Raw genomic sequence first — 14916 nt, 5'->3', positions numbered from 1 at the left:
GGTTTACTCAGTCTCTGAAAGAATAAGACCTTACATTACAGCAAATTCTTAAATAACTATTTTCCTATTCATGCAATTAGCAACCCAGAGGTCAAACATATATTCGAAGTTTATCTTGTAAATCAAAAAAGAAACAGGCCTTTCTTGATAGAACCAGCATACAATACTTATCCCAGGAATTTATCCCATGAGTCATCCACTGGAGGTGTTTGTCTCTCTCCATAAAGTATGCATGGAACCCAGGTATTTACCTGGCCTTCAGAGAATCAACATGATGTAACTTGAGTGTCCACTGAAAGCAGCAGTAAGACACGGTGTCACACATGAACTGACAGCCTGATCTCCCAGAGTGGTATTAATTCATAAATTTAGGAGTTGGGTTAAGAGGAAGACCTTAGCTTAACATAAAGCCAAGTCAACCAAGAAAACGACAGCATTTCTAAACAATCAGAAAAGTGGATTACCAAATTGGCAACAGTTAAGTAAATATGACTTGCTCAAAGACTAGCAAACTTCAGGCTTAGCTCAGGCATTCTGTCTGTCTATCCCTGGTCTACAATACATGCAAAAATCACCACCAGCATGCAGCTAACAGATTTTGCACTTCACACAGAGAAGATCCAGCTCCCGAGGTGACACTACTCTGCCTTATATATACTACATACCACTACTTACCGCTCTATAAGTTCGCTGATCAAGTCTAGCTTTTTCAGAACTAACTGAAGGGGAAGGAGTTCTTCATCTTTAAAAGTTTTCTGTGCAAACAAATAAAAAAACCAAAAAAACCAAAAAAACCCAAGATTATATTTCTTTACAAGACACCACACCAAACACGTATAGGTCTGGAACAATCATGGCACTTACCATCTGTGTTCCCACACTTAGTGCAAGGGAAACAATTAATCGCCTCTGTTTCGTACTTGGCCCATGGAGGGTGTTCTCAGCCAACACCAAAGCAGAGAGGACATCCAGGCGTTGTTCACTGTACTTTTTATCAGAAATTACTCTTTTCTTAATGACAGAAAGACACAGAAATTCAGAGAAAGGTCACCTAAGCCTAAAAGCAATAATTTACCTCTTCTTTCCAAAGCTTATGGACTTGTCATAAATTGAGTATTTCTGCAAACAAATTATTATTTGTGAACAGAGCTAACTGAATCCAGATTCACTTCCCTGTCCATTCAGTGGTATTACCTATCTATACACTTTCAATACGTGCAGTTCAGCAGAAACATGGGTCAGGGCATACAGTACACAAATACTGTGCAAGCTGCATGTAACTGCATTGCAAGTTTAGATCTAAGGTACATGTAATTTAATTTCTAATTATTTCTTCATCAGTGACTCCCTGTTATTGGTAACAAAATCCAGTTTACAGCTGAACAGTCAGAAGATGTATAAACATGGTAATAACAATAACTTGCAATTTTCTACAAATTCTAATTTATCAGAAATATTATGTTCAAACATATTTGCATGAACAAACGAAGGGAACAAGCCTTCTAACTAAGAAGTTGAAGTCACAGAAGTGTTTGAGAGTAGCAGCGTGACTCAGATGAGGTATGGTTTCATGCAAGAGCTGAAGAAAACTTCTTCTAAGAAAGAATGTTCAATATGAAGCTCCTAACCTTACATGCTAAAGCTATGTTAGGTATATGCCTTAGACCTTACACCACTTAGAAACAAAGTGGAGCACATAAAAAAAATATTAGTACTAATAAAACCTTCTATTTACCAGCATTTGCTTTTTACATTTTCCAAGTAGTCAAAATAAAGAATTGTTCACAGACCTGTTCTCTTCGATACTTCTCAACACACAAGTCTCAGCATATTTCTATACATTTAGAAATAATCTGTAATTACAGATACCCTTTGAAAAGACTATGAAAGTTATATTTAAATATATGTGAACTCTTTGAAGATATACCATTTTTCTTAGCAGCTTTGAAGCTTGGAACTTCTTCAGTTCATGCTGCTCCTGATATATATGCATATACATATTTATATCTATCTACCTAGGTTTTTTAAAGGACAACTTTAAGTACAAAGTAAAACATGGAGATCCCAGATACACAAACTGAGATTAAAACCAAATAAAATTAAATAGCTGCACCAATATCAATAGCATAAGTATTTTACAATTCTGCTACGGAATGCGATGAAAGAACAATCAGTAATACATCAGAATAGATATACTAAAATCTTGTTTTCCCATTTGCCCTGACTTCAGAAATTCAAGATTTGATAAGCAAAATGTGTAATAAACTGATCTTGTTTATAGTAAGATATAGTACGTAGGTATTACAGTGTCTCATCACAAGCAGCCACTTTGCCCCACAGCAAAACAGTGACTTTATGGCAGCATTAGACTCCTGTTAGCCATCATGTATTAACCACTGCTATTTTGCCAAGCAAAGATCTAAATAAGTAACAGCCTGCTTGCTTAGACCTATAACAGATTGCTTTAAGAATGTACCTCAGAAAAGAGGTAATAAAAGGTCAGTTTGTGAAAATCACTAGAAGTAAAAACTAAAAAGAACACGAGAACATGATGAGATGCAGCAGTTTAGAGGAAGAGAGGAACCATTCTTGGTCAAAACCAGATGACCACTGCGCTGTACAGTTTTTAGGGCAAAGCTCTGACCTACTGGAAAGGTTATATCTGTCAACTATGATACAGCACTACACTACAAATTTTGCAAGAATAAGAAAAATACTTTAATTTAAAATTAAGCCCTTTTTAAACATTTAGATAGGGAAGGTTAATCATTAGAACTTGGATTACATACCTTGGCTACAGAAATAGTGTGAAGAGCCTGATACTGCAGATGCTGAGCAATGTGTGTCACAGAATCTGCCACAACCATACTTCTTCGGTAAAACATGTGTTCTATTGCCTAAGGTCAATCCCAAAACACAGAAGTTCAGGTAGTTACTGCAACTGTTGCCTTTAAAATTTGGTTTTATGCTGTGTGACTCATCCACACTGTAAATACGGACTCTTTACACTTTGTAGCATACTGTTTGTAGCAGTTACGATTAACTCTTAGAAACTGAGAAAATCAAACCATTCAGAAGTGTAAAAAAGTTCAGGACTGATCTAAATTTTGTTGTTTGGTTGCTTGGGTTTTTTTTTTTAATAATCCAGTTCTGTTCATTATTGCTTTCTGAAGTTACCTCAAAACAGAGTAACTTCCCTTTGGAAAAAGTACCAGAAGTGCAAAGTCCTGCACTTGGGGAGGAACAATTCCATAAACCAATATACACTGGGAGTCCTCCAGCTGGAAAGCAGCTTGGCAGAAAAGGACCTACGGGTCCTGGTGGGCACTAATTTGAAACGTGAGCCAGCAGTGTGCCTTTGACATGAAGAAGGCTAATGGTATCTTTAGCTGTGTTAGACAGTATTGCTAGCAGGCCAAGGGAGGTGATCCTTCCCCTCTACTCAGCACTGGTAATGCCACGCCTGGAAGTGCTGGGTCCTGTTCTGGGCTCGTCAGTACAACAGAGACATGGACATACTGGAGAGACTCCAGCCAAGGCCCATTAAGATAATTAAAGGACTGGAACATCTCATGTATGAGGAAAGGCTGAGAGAGCTGGGACTGTTCAGCCTGGAGAAGCCTGGGCAGGAATCTTACCAATGTATATAAATGCAATGTACATGATGTACATAAATACCTGAAGGGAGGGTGCAAAAGACAGTCAACCTCCTTTCAGAGGTACCCAGTGATGGGATAAGAGGCAATGGGCACAAACTGAAACACAGGAGGTTCCCTCTGAACCAGCTCTAGGTGGCCCTGCTTGAGCATGGGGAGATTGGACCAGACAGCCTCAGAAAGTCCCTTCCAACCTCTATCATTCTTTGACACCACAGAAGGAAGCCAGTGAGAAGTTACACAAAAATTGGTTCTAGCCTCCCAAATCTCCTGTTCTCTAACCAAATCCAGTCTTGAACAAGAAGTCACCCATGCAAAAACACTTCCCATCTCAGGGGGGTTTTAATACGTCACTTTGATCAATGTTCTCTGTAAAGGCCTACAGATCAACAATTTTCATCCAGTGACCTACCTTCAGAAGTTCCACAAGTCTGCATAGAGCTTTCACTGAGGTTTTGGTCATAGGTTTTTGCATTGACATGTAGAGATTCATTGTAGTTTTAATGATGGTGCTAAGACTGTATGCATAAAGAAAACCCTAAAAATGAAACGAGTACAGGGAGTGGGGAGAAAAAGGAAAAAAGAAAAAAAAAAAAAAAAAAAAAGGAGTATTTTCACAACGTATCAATCAAGTTCGTTCTCTCTGGTTTTTTCACATATGACAGACCTCTAACTCTCACCTCTTCGCACTAGAGAACCTACCACTTCACTTAGTAAGCAAGCCTGGGATCCCAAAGTTGAGTGAGACTCTTTTATTAAGCAGACATTATGAAACTGCCTAAAAGTCATCAGATGACCTGATCATTAGCTTCTTCTGAAGACATTCAAGTTAAACATAGGTCAGTGAATTAATCACACAGCCTCAAAGGTCTAATAATTTCAGACCTATTGTAAATCAACCCACCAAACAAATTCCATCCCCCCCCCAAAAAAAGCCTACCAAAAAAACAACCTAAAGTTTCCAGATTCCATGAAATAAATATACTGACAGTATTTACAGTTCTGTACTTCCAAAATAGAACTATCCACCCCACAAAAAAGCAATAATTTCTAAATCAACGTATGCTAAGCTTTTAATGCAATGTCAATTATATACAGCACAACAAAAACGTTATTCAACTTATTTCAAAGGAAAAATAGTAACAATAAAAAAGAGAGACTAGGAAAAGACAGCAAGTGGTGTAAAAAGGTCAACTCACTACAGAGCAAAATTTTAAGTCCAACTGCAAATAATTCAAATATAAAACCCACAGATCCTAGTATACGCATGTCTTTAGATACAGAAGATCCAGAATCATGCTTCTATCACACACCTATTCACAGATAGAAAGACTAGCAAAAAAACCCCCAATAATCAGAAATAAGATGCATCTTACATTAAGGCTACATACTATTAGTAGGTTAAAAGAAAACCAGCTGCCTCGAAACATAGTAAGATTTGGCAAAAGTACCATCACTAGGCAAAGCACAATGAAACAACACAAAACCTTTACTGAAGTATGTACTGTGCTAAATAAAACTAAATTAGATGATGGTACGGACCAACTTATGTAGCTCATGACCGACTCAAAAGGAAAAAACCCAAAACTAAACCAAAACCTTTACTACAGAGGAAACAAAGCTTTTCAAGAGAGAAAATTCAAGATTTTAGCCACTGAATATTTAGCCAGATTCAGTTTCCCCACATGCCTTATGGAAAGGCCTTTTATAGATTTACTTAGAAGAGTATCTAGTGGGCATTTAAAGTTTTAGAAGAATTCCCACATTGTAAAATAACACACCGATGATCACAGAACTTCAGTGATTTCTCATGTTCAGCAACTTGCACCACACCATCATTTTGCTGCATCACCACATTAAAAGACTGCACACCTGGATGAAGACATTGCAGCGGTTCGAAAGATCTTCAGCAAACTTATCCACACGTTGCTCCTTTGATAAGATAGATTCCATTTTTGTCATCCATGAGCTCACAAAAACATAATATGACTGCATATCTCTGGAGAAGGAAACAAAGAATGTTGCTCACTTACAGATAAGAAGAGCATGTTATATTCTTGCAAGGGAAATATGCTAAGTCTTCAGTCCCTAAAAGTATAATTTGCCATTCCTAAGAGTATCAGCACCTCATGCTCATTTACATTTTCATTCTCTATAGGCAAGGATTAGTTAGTCTGCCAACTATATCTGTACAAGCATACCCGAAACAGTCAAAATCATCTCTCTCTCAAGAGAACAATGGCCCTTTGAATAGTGCATATATTACACTTCTTTAAATTAAAACAGTAACTAAAACAGCTAGAAAATGCCCTTAAACACTCGACAAGTAAGTCCTACACTGATGTTCATTTTCTCCCTCCAAGTCTGAATTTTTGGTTTTTATATATATACACACACACACACACACATACACACACACATAACTTGTCATTACATCCATGCCAGACTGAGACTGCTCCTAAATAACAATTCTCCAGAAGTTAATCTGCTTGGATCACCCTAGTTGTAATTAAATGTTTTATACAGAGTTCACTTTCAAAACTACGTGCTACAGAATTGTGACACTACAATACTATTTATTGTAGCAGTTATAGTGGGAATGTATTTAGGTCATTGATTATACTATAAAAAAAATTCCACTTTAAAGAGTACTCATATTTAAGACAACAGTCCAGTTATCAAAGGCAGTGCAAGAATTCATAAAAAAGGCAAGAAAAGTTAGTGGCAGAATGGAAATCACAGATGCAAAATCTGGGTTTTATTACAATATCCTCAAAATTGCATGCCTGAAGAAGGGCAGTGAAGCTGGTGAAGGGTCTCAAGAACAAGTCTTATGAGGAACGGCTGAGGGAACTGGGGTTGTTTAGTTTGGAGAAGAGAAGGCTCAGGGGGAACCTTATTACTCTCTACAGCTACCTGAAAGGAGGCTAGATAGAGGTGGTCTCTTCTCACAGGTAAAAAGCAATAGGACAAGAGGAAATGGCCTCAAGTTGTGCATGGGGAGGTTTTAGACTGGGTATTGGGAAAAATTTTTTCATCAAAAGGTTTGTCAAGCATTGGAACAGGCTGCCCAGGGAAGTGGCTGAGTCATCATCTCTGGAGGTATTTTAAAGATACACAGAATTGGTGCTTAGGGACATGGCTTAGTGGACTTGGCAGTGCCACGTTAACAGGTAGACTTGATGATCTTAAAGGTTTTTTCCCACCTAAATGACTCTATGATTCTGTGAAATGCCTGTGAATACCTACATCTTTTTTCAACCTTCTCTTAAGAGCTGCAAGAAATTACTTGTACCACCACCCAAGACCACAAGCAAAGCAGCAATGCAATTATGCTCCATCCAGGAATTAAACCCCAGGGAAGAATTCAGTCAGAGCTCTTGAATCTTCCTGCAGATGGTAGGACATCAATCAGAAAGAGGAGGATTGAAACAGAAACAGGGGGTAGTGAAAAATAATCTGCCAGAGGACCACGTAGCCATGGAATTGCTTTTCCCTCCTCCCCTCCAACCCAGTTCTGCCAGTTTGCATAAAGTGTTGGAAGACAACCTGCAAAACCTAGGTTTTTACTTCTATCCCACAGACCACATTTTCCACACAGCACACTTGTTCATAAGACTGAAAATTAGAATTAATCTTTAAACATATTTTAAAAATAACTTGAGAAGGCAGTTAACCTGCAAACTGCATGCAGAGCACAGAATAAAAGAAGCCTTTTCAAATACAGATAATTTCAAAGACCATTAAGAAAGCAATTAAAACAGTCATGAAGAAAGAAATGCTTGCAAAGGAAGTATCATCACCAAGCAGAGGAAAAGTCCTCTATAAGACTAGTAGTGATTTACCTCCATAAAGATGCAGGAAACCCTAATATAGAAACCAGAGCAGCTCAGGTTACTAGACACTCATTTAAATACAAGGAAGTTGAAAGTATGGAAATAAAAATAACTGAAAATCAAATATTTAGAACTGCCAGGAACATTGTTATTTTGGTGACATAATACACTAGTACGCTGAATGAAGAAACCCACTTGTATATAAACCATTTGCTAAGCAGCATCATGAAGCTGTATTTATGAAACATACTTGGTAAGTGACTGTGCCTTCTGCTGTAGGAAGTTCTCCCTTTGCAGTTTAACTGTATGAATACTTTTCTTGTCCAGAAGTTTGGCAGCAGCTGGTATCTTCTGAATCAGGAAGTTATCAGCGAACCAGATAATGTTAGCAGTTAATGTGATGGCTGGTACCTGAGGGGGGAAAAGGGGGTAATAAAAAGCAGCGATAAACATAAGTAACTACAACAAATACTATGTTGTCATGCATGTTTCTTAATGCCTCTTCTGAACCATAACACAATTTAGTTTATTTCTGCACAAATCATTTCTACAAAGTATTACATTCATGTTAAAAATGTTTCTCCCCCAGAAGTCCACTGAAGACAATACAAGCAAAGTTATTATCACTCTCAGTGATTCTAAACAGAATTAGAGAATTTAATAGTTTCTTAATACCACATAATATGAAAAAGTCCCCAACATCCTTTGGTCTTGTAAGTCTTTCAAAATACACATTTATAGCCAAGGTCAAAACCCACAGCATTTATTCAGTCCACAATAGTCATAACGATCTTTTGTCCTTGGTGATTTTGTCACATTAACCACCAGAAGAAGCACTTTAATTTCACATTATTTGGCCTTGCTGCTAAGTGAGTGCACAGATTTTAGACCATCTTTAAAAGAAAATGAGAGAAGGAGGAATTAGAAAAAGTAGGAAAAAAAAGAAAAATAAATCTCAATTCTGCTTTCCGACTTGTTTTGGTAAATTGTGTGTTCTTTCTTTTCCCAAGTCTGTGCTATGCAACACAACTAAGAAAATTATCTACCTCAATATTGAAGATTTCCCTCCCCCCACCCCATCTTAATTATTGACAAAAGAATAAGGTGTTCACCTTTTTACAGACATCCAACAATGACTTGTAAAATTTCTTGTCTATGGTCCGAAAAATCTGAAAATGCAGTACAAAGAGGCCACAGATGCCCACATATTTATCTCTCTGGTCAATTTCTGAAGGTTCACCTGCAGAAATACACTGCTTTTTCAAGTCTACTCCCAGACAAACAATACAAACAATTTTAGAAACAGAGAAGCTGGCAGGAGAAGCATGAGCTTGCATTACCAAGTTTGGTTTCAACATTTGCAAAAGCTGTGCGAAGAGTGTGAGCAAATTCTTCAGCAAACGTGTTGTTCTTCGACACTGACACTCCACCATTCAGAGAATCAAACTGTTGCTCTATGCAGGCCTAAGCAAAAAGGGAGGGGAAGGAAGAAAAAAAAAAAAAGCATTATAATAATGCCATGAATTTTGGACCTTAAAAGAATATTGATTTTGCAAGAGAAGAATACTGCAATAGCACAGTGATTTAAAAGTAACCTGAAGTTAGTCTGAAACTTCACGACATACAGATTTTTAACTATGCTTAAATTTAGTACAGTAACAGAAAACATTAAAAACCTCTCTTATACTTAACACTCAAAAAGCAACTCTATTTACTTCACACTTCCATTATGGGCCATTTTTAAGGAAAAAACTTGATGTGCTAATGATAAGAAACTGGATGCATATTTGCATTATTACATTATAGTACATTACTAACTACCCATTAACTAAACAAGAGTATCATTCAAGTTGCCTGTAGGATGTGGTTCATGAACCTGCTGCATAAAACCCCACACCACTGGCAGCAGTTTAAAAAAGTCACCAAAACCCACGTAACAGTCAAAGGAGAGACACATACTTCGGATTTTCTAAAGGTATTAGAAAAGTCTTCAATGGAATTGTATTCAAGAGTATTTTTCCTGCATTTGTTAGGAAGGGGCGTTTGCAGGACAGGAGGAGAGACTTCCTGAATGAATACCAGATAAATCCTACTCATGTCTCAAACATATAATGAAGTCTTTGTACTAACACAACATTAGAGAAATGATGAAAAACGGATAGCTGGTAGGAATGTCCTTTGAAAGAATAAGCTAAATTGTGCTTAATTATTTATCTACAATTTCCCTTTTGGAGGCTTTTACAGAAAAAAAACAAACTTCTTCCCTATGCCATTTCAGATTTAAAGTAAGAACTGAACAACAGTCCTATTAGGAACTGACTCTGCTGTGGCCAGATTCAGCAACACTATCCTCTGCCGACTACACCACAACATCCAATTTCAGTGACTCAAATACAGACTTCCCTAAAAAGCCCATGGCTTCCTGCATGAACACATTTAAGTTAACTGTATTGAAAAAAAAAACCCAAACCTTCCCATCCACCCATACAGGTGCGTGTTTCAGAGGTATGCACCACTGAAGTAGTACCTGATGACAGCTACCTGTCTCTCATGCTAGGAATCAGAGAAAATATTTAACAAGACGTCACACTTCACATATTTTCAAGACTGCTGAGGAGATTTTAACTTGCAGCTAAAATAAAGTGGACCTATGTTATTCAAGCTTGCCCACTATCAAAATTTCTGGTGAAAAACAAACTCCCTGATAACACACAGTCCTAATACCAAGCTGTCTGCATTTCTTTAATTCTGTAAAAAGAGTAAGCATTAACTGCTACCATTCAAAGCCTGGCACAGTTCTAGCATGTGAGAAGAGCAAGGAAACATCTTACAATGGAGGCTTTTTATCCCCACACACAGATGCAAGAGCCAAATTCACATATCACTATATCCAGAACAAAACAAAATAAAACAAACAAGGCATTCTAAACGGAGGGTCACTTTAATGTAATAACTTTCCACTAATATATTGGGGAATATTAATTGCATTACCTGAAATATCATTCCATCAAGTAATTGGCATTCCAGTTTTAACAGCAGCTTTTCAAAAGGCTTCAGTTTATCTTCTTGAATCCCAAACTTAGAAGGGTTGTGATGGACAGATTTTAGCAGCCTGCAAGGAGTAGGTGTGGAACACGTACATACAATTAGAACATGCTAACAGTTTTATCTTATCCTGTACTGTTTTGATAATAGATTTTAATTGCCCCCATTTGTGCCTAGCAGCAACTCCAAAATTAAACAAAAACCAAAACCCACTCAGTCTGTATAAGCCATTTGCATTTTAATAACTCCCATTTATTTAGGCTTTCAATGAAACAGTGGTTATCCCGCTAATTTAGCTACCTTTATAACTGTTGGGACACAGTGGGATCTTAGCCCCACTTTTCATTAAGATTTCTGGAAAACTTTCAGGGGTACCAAAATCCACATTCCCACGCTGACTTTCTTGGAACAAAGACTCACGCACATGCTTTTATCTTTTATGCTGTGGGAGTATTTTTCACATCTTCAGAAACATACCTCTTATACATGGTCCAGTGATCTTTCAGAGTGGCATGATTGTCAATTATTTCATCCAGAGTGATTAAGACTGTGAGCAATTCCCCTAAGTGCTCATACATTGCCTGATTTAAAACAAAAGAAAAAAAGGAAAAGACTGTAGTTATTGAGAAGTTTAATGCATTTATGCAATTTTAATATATTATCAGCCAACGAGACATCAGCTGCAGAGTTAAACCTAAGATTTCTTGGTTCAGTAGCTTAAAGATTTACTACTGCTTGTATAGTGACACAAGGAACATAAAGCGGTGCCTGCACACAAACTAAAGCTCACTGATCTATTTTGACATAGAAGGTAGGATTTTTAAAATCATTTATATGCAGAAGCATACACTGCACACATTTAGGAAGCATGCAAACACTTTTCACCTAAGAAAGCTAGAATATGACAGACATGGAGACACCAGGCCTTTCCACATAAAGGCCAGAAAAAGCTGATTATCAAAATAAAACCTTTAAAGGAGATTCCAGATCGAAAGTTGTACTTGAAACTCACTTTCTTGCTGCTTTTCTCAGGATTAATGATCAAGACATACATATATTGACATAAGCAAAAGGGTTCCACCAAATCATTCCCACCTGAAAATGAACTCCAGATGTCTCTATAATTTTAGGTGCATTCCTGCAAATAAAATAAATATTTCAATGCCTTTTTAATCCTTAGAACAGAGCATATTTATCAACTCTGTATCACAGTGTGTTCTTTGTTTCTCAGGGTACATTTTTCTTCATTAACATCGTAACTTCAGAAAACAAAGAACCTCTGATTAAAATTACATGCTCTGTGAAATCTCTGTACTATGATCAAATTTAATATCACATTTTTAAATGTACAGCATGTGACTGGTTTAAACTACTGACTGCATTCAGTGCACATGTGTATCAGCTATTCCCAATTCAGTTATTGCTGACAGCGAGTTGCCTTGGTACATATAGCCTTGCAACCCAAAAGTACAGAATCACTTTACATATTTAATCAAGACACGTCCAAGCTACACATCCAGCAGAAACTCTACCTTGTGCTGTGGTACAAGACAAAAATTAAAACAACAAATAAAACTAAGAAGAACAATGCTATCCTATCTGGCAGGCTCAGGGAGGAATCAAGAGCCCTGCATTTATATTCAGAGCTAAACTTTCCACAGTTTTCAGAGGAGCTAAACCCAACAGCCCTTACTAAGCTCAACTTCAGGTGTTAAAATCATGGTTGTTCTGTGAGGTTATACGCCAAGATTTATGCATTTAAAACAGACTGTGGAAGGGATCTGATTTTTTACCTTCTGAAGCTACTAGTATCCACTGTATCAGTCAACAGAAGGAATCTCTCAAACAGAGCAAAGATGAAAGAGTAATAATATCTCCTAATCATAAAATATCTTGCATCTCATTGTTTTTCACCAAGAGGGTAGTCAGGCATTGGAACAGGCTGCCCAGGGAAGTGGTGGAATCGCTGTCCCTAGAAGTGTTCAAAACCCATGTAGATGAGGCCCTTAGTGACATGGTTTAGTGGTGGACTTTGCAGTCCTGGGGTAACAGTTGGACTTGATGATACTAAAGGTCTTTTCCAACCTAGCTGATTCCATGATAATATAAAAGCACTTCCTTATCTGAAAATAAAACAAACTCACTTCTGCAATGGCTTATGAAGCCCAAACTTGCATAGCAAAGCACTCTCCATATCTCTAGATAACAATATCCCAAAAATGACCACACCTTAGACAGAACATTCATATTTTATACATTTGTTTAACTACACAAAAATAATATAGCATTTTAGGGAATAATTACTTGTTGCTCGTATAGAGAACGGCCAACTGATGCACTACATTCACCACCACTTCATAACATCGGGTAACAAAGCAAGACAGCTCCTGAAATACAAGAAAATAAAATGCATCTATCCGTATACACTCTGCTCATACACAAGCTGTCATTGCATCCAAAACACTGAACACGAACCACTGAACTTGCAGCCCAAGGCCCAACTACATTCCTAATCCAAGTCAGTGGGCAGACCTACATGAGGATGGAAAACACCCTACTAACAACTCTAAAAAAGGATCTGGGACTAAGCTAATAAGCTTCCAAACACAAGCTTCCAGTGCATCTTGGACTATTTATATTCCTGGTTCAACTTATCAGAGACAGTAAGAAGCAACTTAACAGTGCCCAAGTACTTTCAAAAAGAATATACCCAATAGCAAAAGCAGTGCCTTTTCCCATGATATTCAAGAGTCATGCTTCAGGAGCTGGTGATAGACAAATTCAAATTAGAAATTTATACAGAAGCCTGTACGTGCTCTAAGAGTGATAAGCCACAGAATACTGTTCTCAAAAAACCCACCCAAAACAAGTCAATGTTCCCTGAGCAACAGGATAAACGAATCTGAGTTTTCCCTTAACCACTATAATATTTTTATAAAGGTACTTATAAATCTTTCTAAAGGACTCATTAAAGCACCCTGTAATATTATCAGAGAAAAGTCAGTATGTGCTGAGTCTAGCCAGTCAGCACACAGATGGCTTCATAGCAGACAGCCCACACTGGCTAACCAGCCAGCCTGCATTCCTGCCAGAAGACTGGCTAACAGCTGAATTCTGTCTTCCTCTCCATCAAAAATAGATTTTATTTGGGCTTCTGCCTTCTATTAGTCACCAGTTTTCACAAAACATAAGTGTCGTTACTTCTTAAACTTTTATTGCTCTAAAAAAGCAGCTTAAACAAGAGAACAGATTCCAGAGGAATGGATTAATAGACACAGAGATCGTGCTTCCTGGGCAAGGGGCGCCAGCTGCCGTTTTAAAACTTCCAGGCAATAGTCCAATTTAACAGCACATGCATATTGGCAGCTACATAATACATGATCTTAAGGTCCTTTCCAACCCTAAATATTCTATGATTCTTATAATAGAACAAGATTATGATTTCGTCATAGTTCTTCAAATACACTGTCTTCTGCATGATCAAGAGACCCTAACTAGTTTCACAGCAATATTTTGATAATTAAGAAGTACTGGCCTAGCAAATTTGAGGCTATTATATTTAGTTAATCAAGAAACCTTGAACTCAGAAGAGGCAATAAATCAATACGTGGACATTAGCTCTATGAAAGCAACATTTCACCTCTTATCACCTTAATTCATATTTTCACATTGCTTTTGGGGGTATGCTTATAACATTGACCAAAACAGCATTTCCAAGTTTATGGATACAGACTACTATTGAGTGGATTTAGGGGAACACAGCAGTTGTAAAAGAAAACTCAGTAATGAAAAAGTTTTCCTCCTCGCTTTACCCAAAGCAGTACACACCTGTTCGCTCAGTAACCCGCCCTTTGGCGCAACATCCTGCATCTCCTTTCTTTCCAAAGTTGCTCAACAATCAGCAAGCCATCACAGCATACATACAAAGCAGGCTCACAAGAAATACTCCCATAGTGCTTACCCTATAAATATACACATCAGCATTCACCCCAAAAATAAACATAAACTTGTTCTACAGAACGAGTTTGCAATGCAGAGTGATACCCAGAGAGCCAGTCATTCTGCTCTCAACTTCTACCTGAACAAAGCATCCTGGCATGAGGCGGGGGGAGAAGTCTGGAAAAAACATAAGTGTACAGTAGCCTCATTTCAGAACCACTAAAAAGTCTCAAGACATCTGCTCAGAAAGAAATAAAGGATGAAACATGAAACTGACAAAGTTGATGGGACAAAAAGTTTGGAAAATGGGAAACAAACCTCCAAGATATCCTAACAACTAACTGCATTTGGGCATGGTAAAAGAGCTTGAGAACCAACTTCCTATAGCATTCAACCTGTTACGACTCAGTAAATGACTACTGCCATGCTACTACTATACA

The 14916-nt window shown here is 37.6% G+C and overlaps 1 protein-coding gene across 5 annotated transcripts in view; it reads right to left on the bottom strand.

The window, feature by feature from the left end:
- The window catches only part of WASHC4 (WASH complex subunit 4), a 38799-nt gene that overhangs the window by 15355 nt on the left and 8528 nt on the right, over positions 1-14916 (bottom strand). For all 5 annotated transcript variants that reach the window (XM_030478088.1, XM_030478089.1, XM_030478090.1 and 2 more), the window contains 12 exons: positions 12842-12924; positions 11633-11675; positions 11015-11118; positions 10484-10604; positions 8833-8956; positions 8605-8732; positions 7743-7903; positions 5529-5655; positions 4069-4194; positions 2790-2897; positions 865-1011; positions 676-755 (listed from right to left, as the gene is read on the bottom strand). In XM_030478088.1, the coding sequence (XP_030333948.1) occupies positions 676-755; positions 865-1011; positions 2790-2897; positions 4069-4194; positions 5529-5655; positions 7743-7903; positions 8605-8732; positions 8833-8956; positions 10484-10604; positions 11015-11118; positions 11633-11675; positions 12842-12924 (1352 nt within the window). The remainder of the gene's footprint in view (positions 1-675; positions 756-864; positions 1012-2789; positions 2898-4068; positions 4195-5528; positions 5656-7742; positions 7904-8604; positions 8733-8832; positions 8957-10483; positions 10605-11014; positions 11119-11632; positions 11676-12841; positions 12925-14916) is intronic.

This window comes from Strigops habroptila, chromosome 3, assembly GCF_004027225.2.
Source record: "Strigops habroptila isolate Jane chromosome 3, bStrHab1.2.pri, whole genome shotgun sequence".
Taxonomy (NCBI): domain Eukaryota; kingdom Metazoa; phylum Chordata; class Aves; order Psittaciformes; family Psittacidae; genus Strigops; species Strigops habroptila.
The sequence above is the reverse complement of the archived record's forward strand: the minus strand, read 5'-3'. Positions and strand labels throughout refer to the sequence as shown.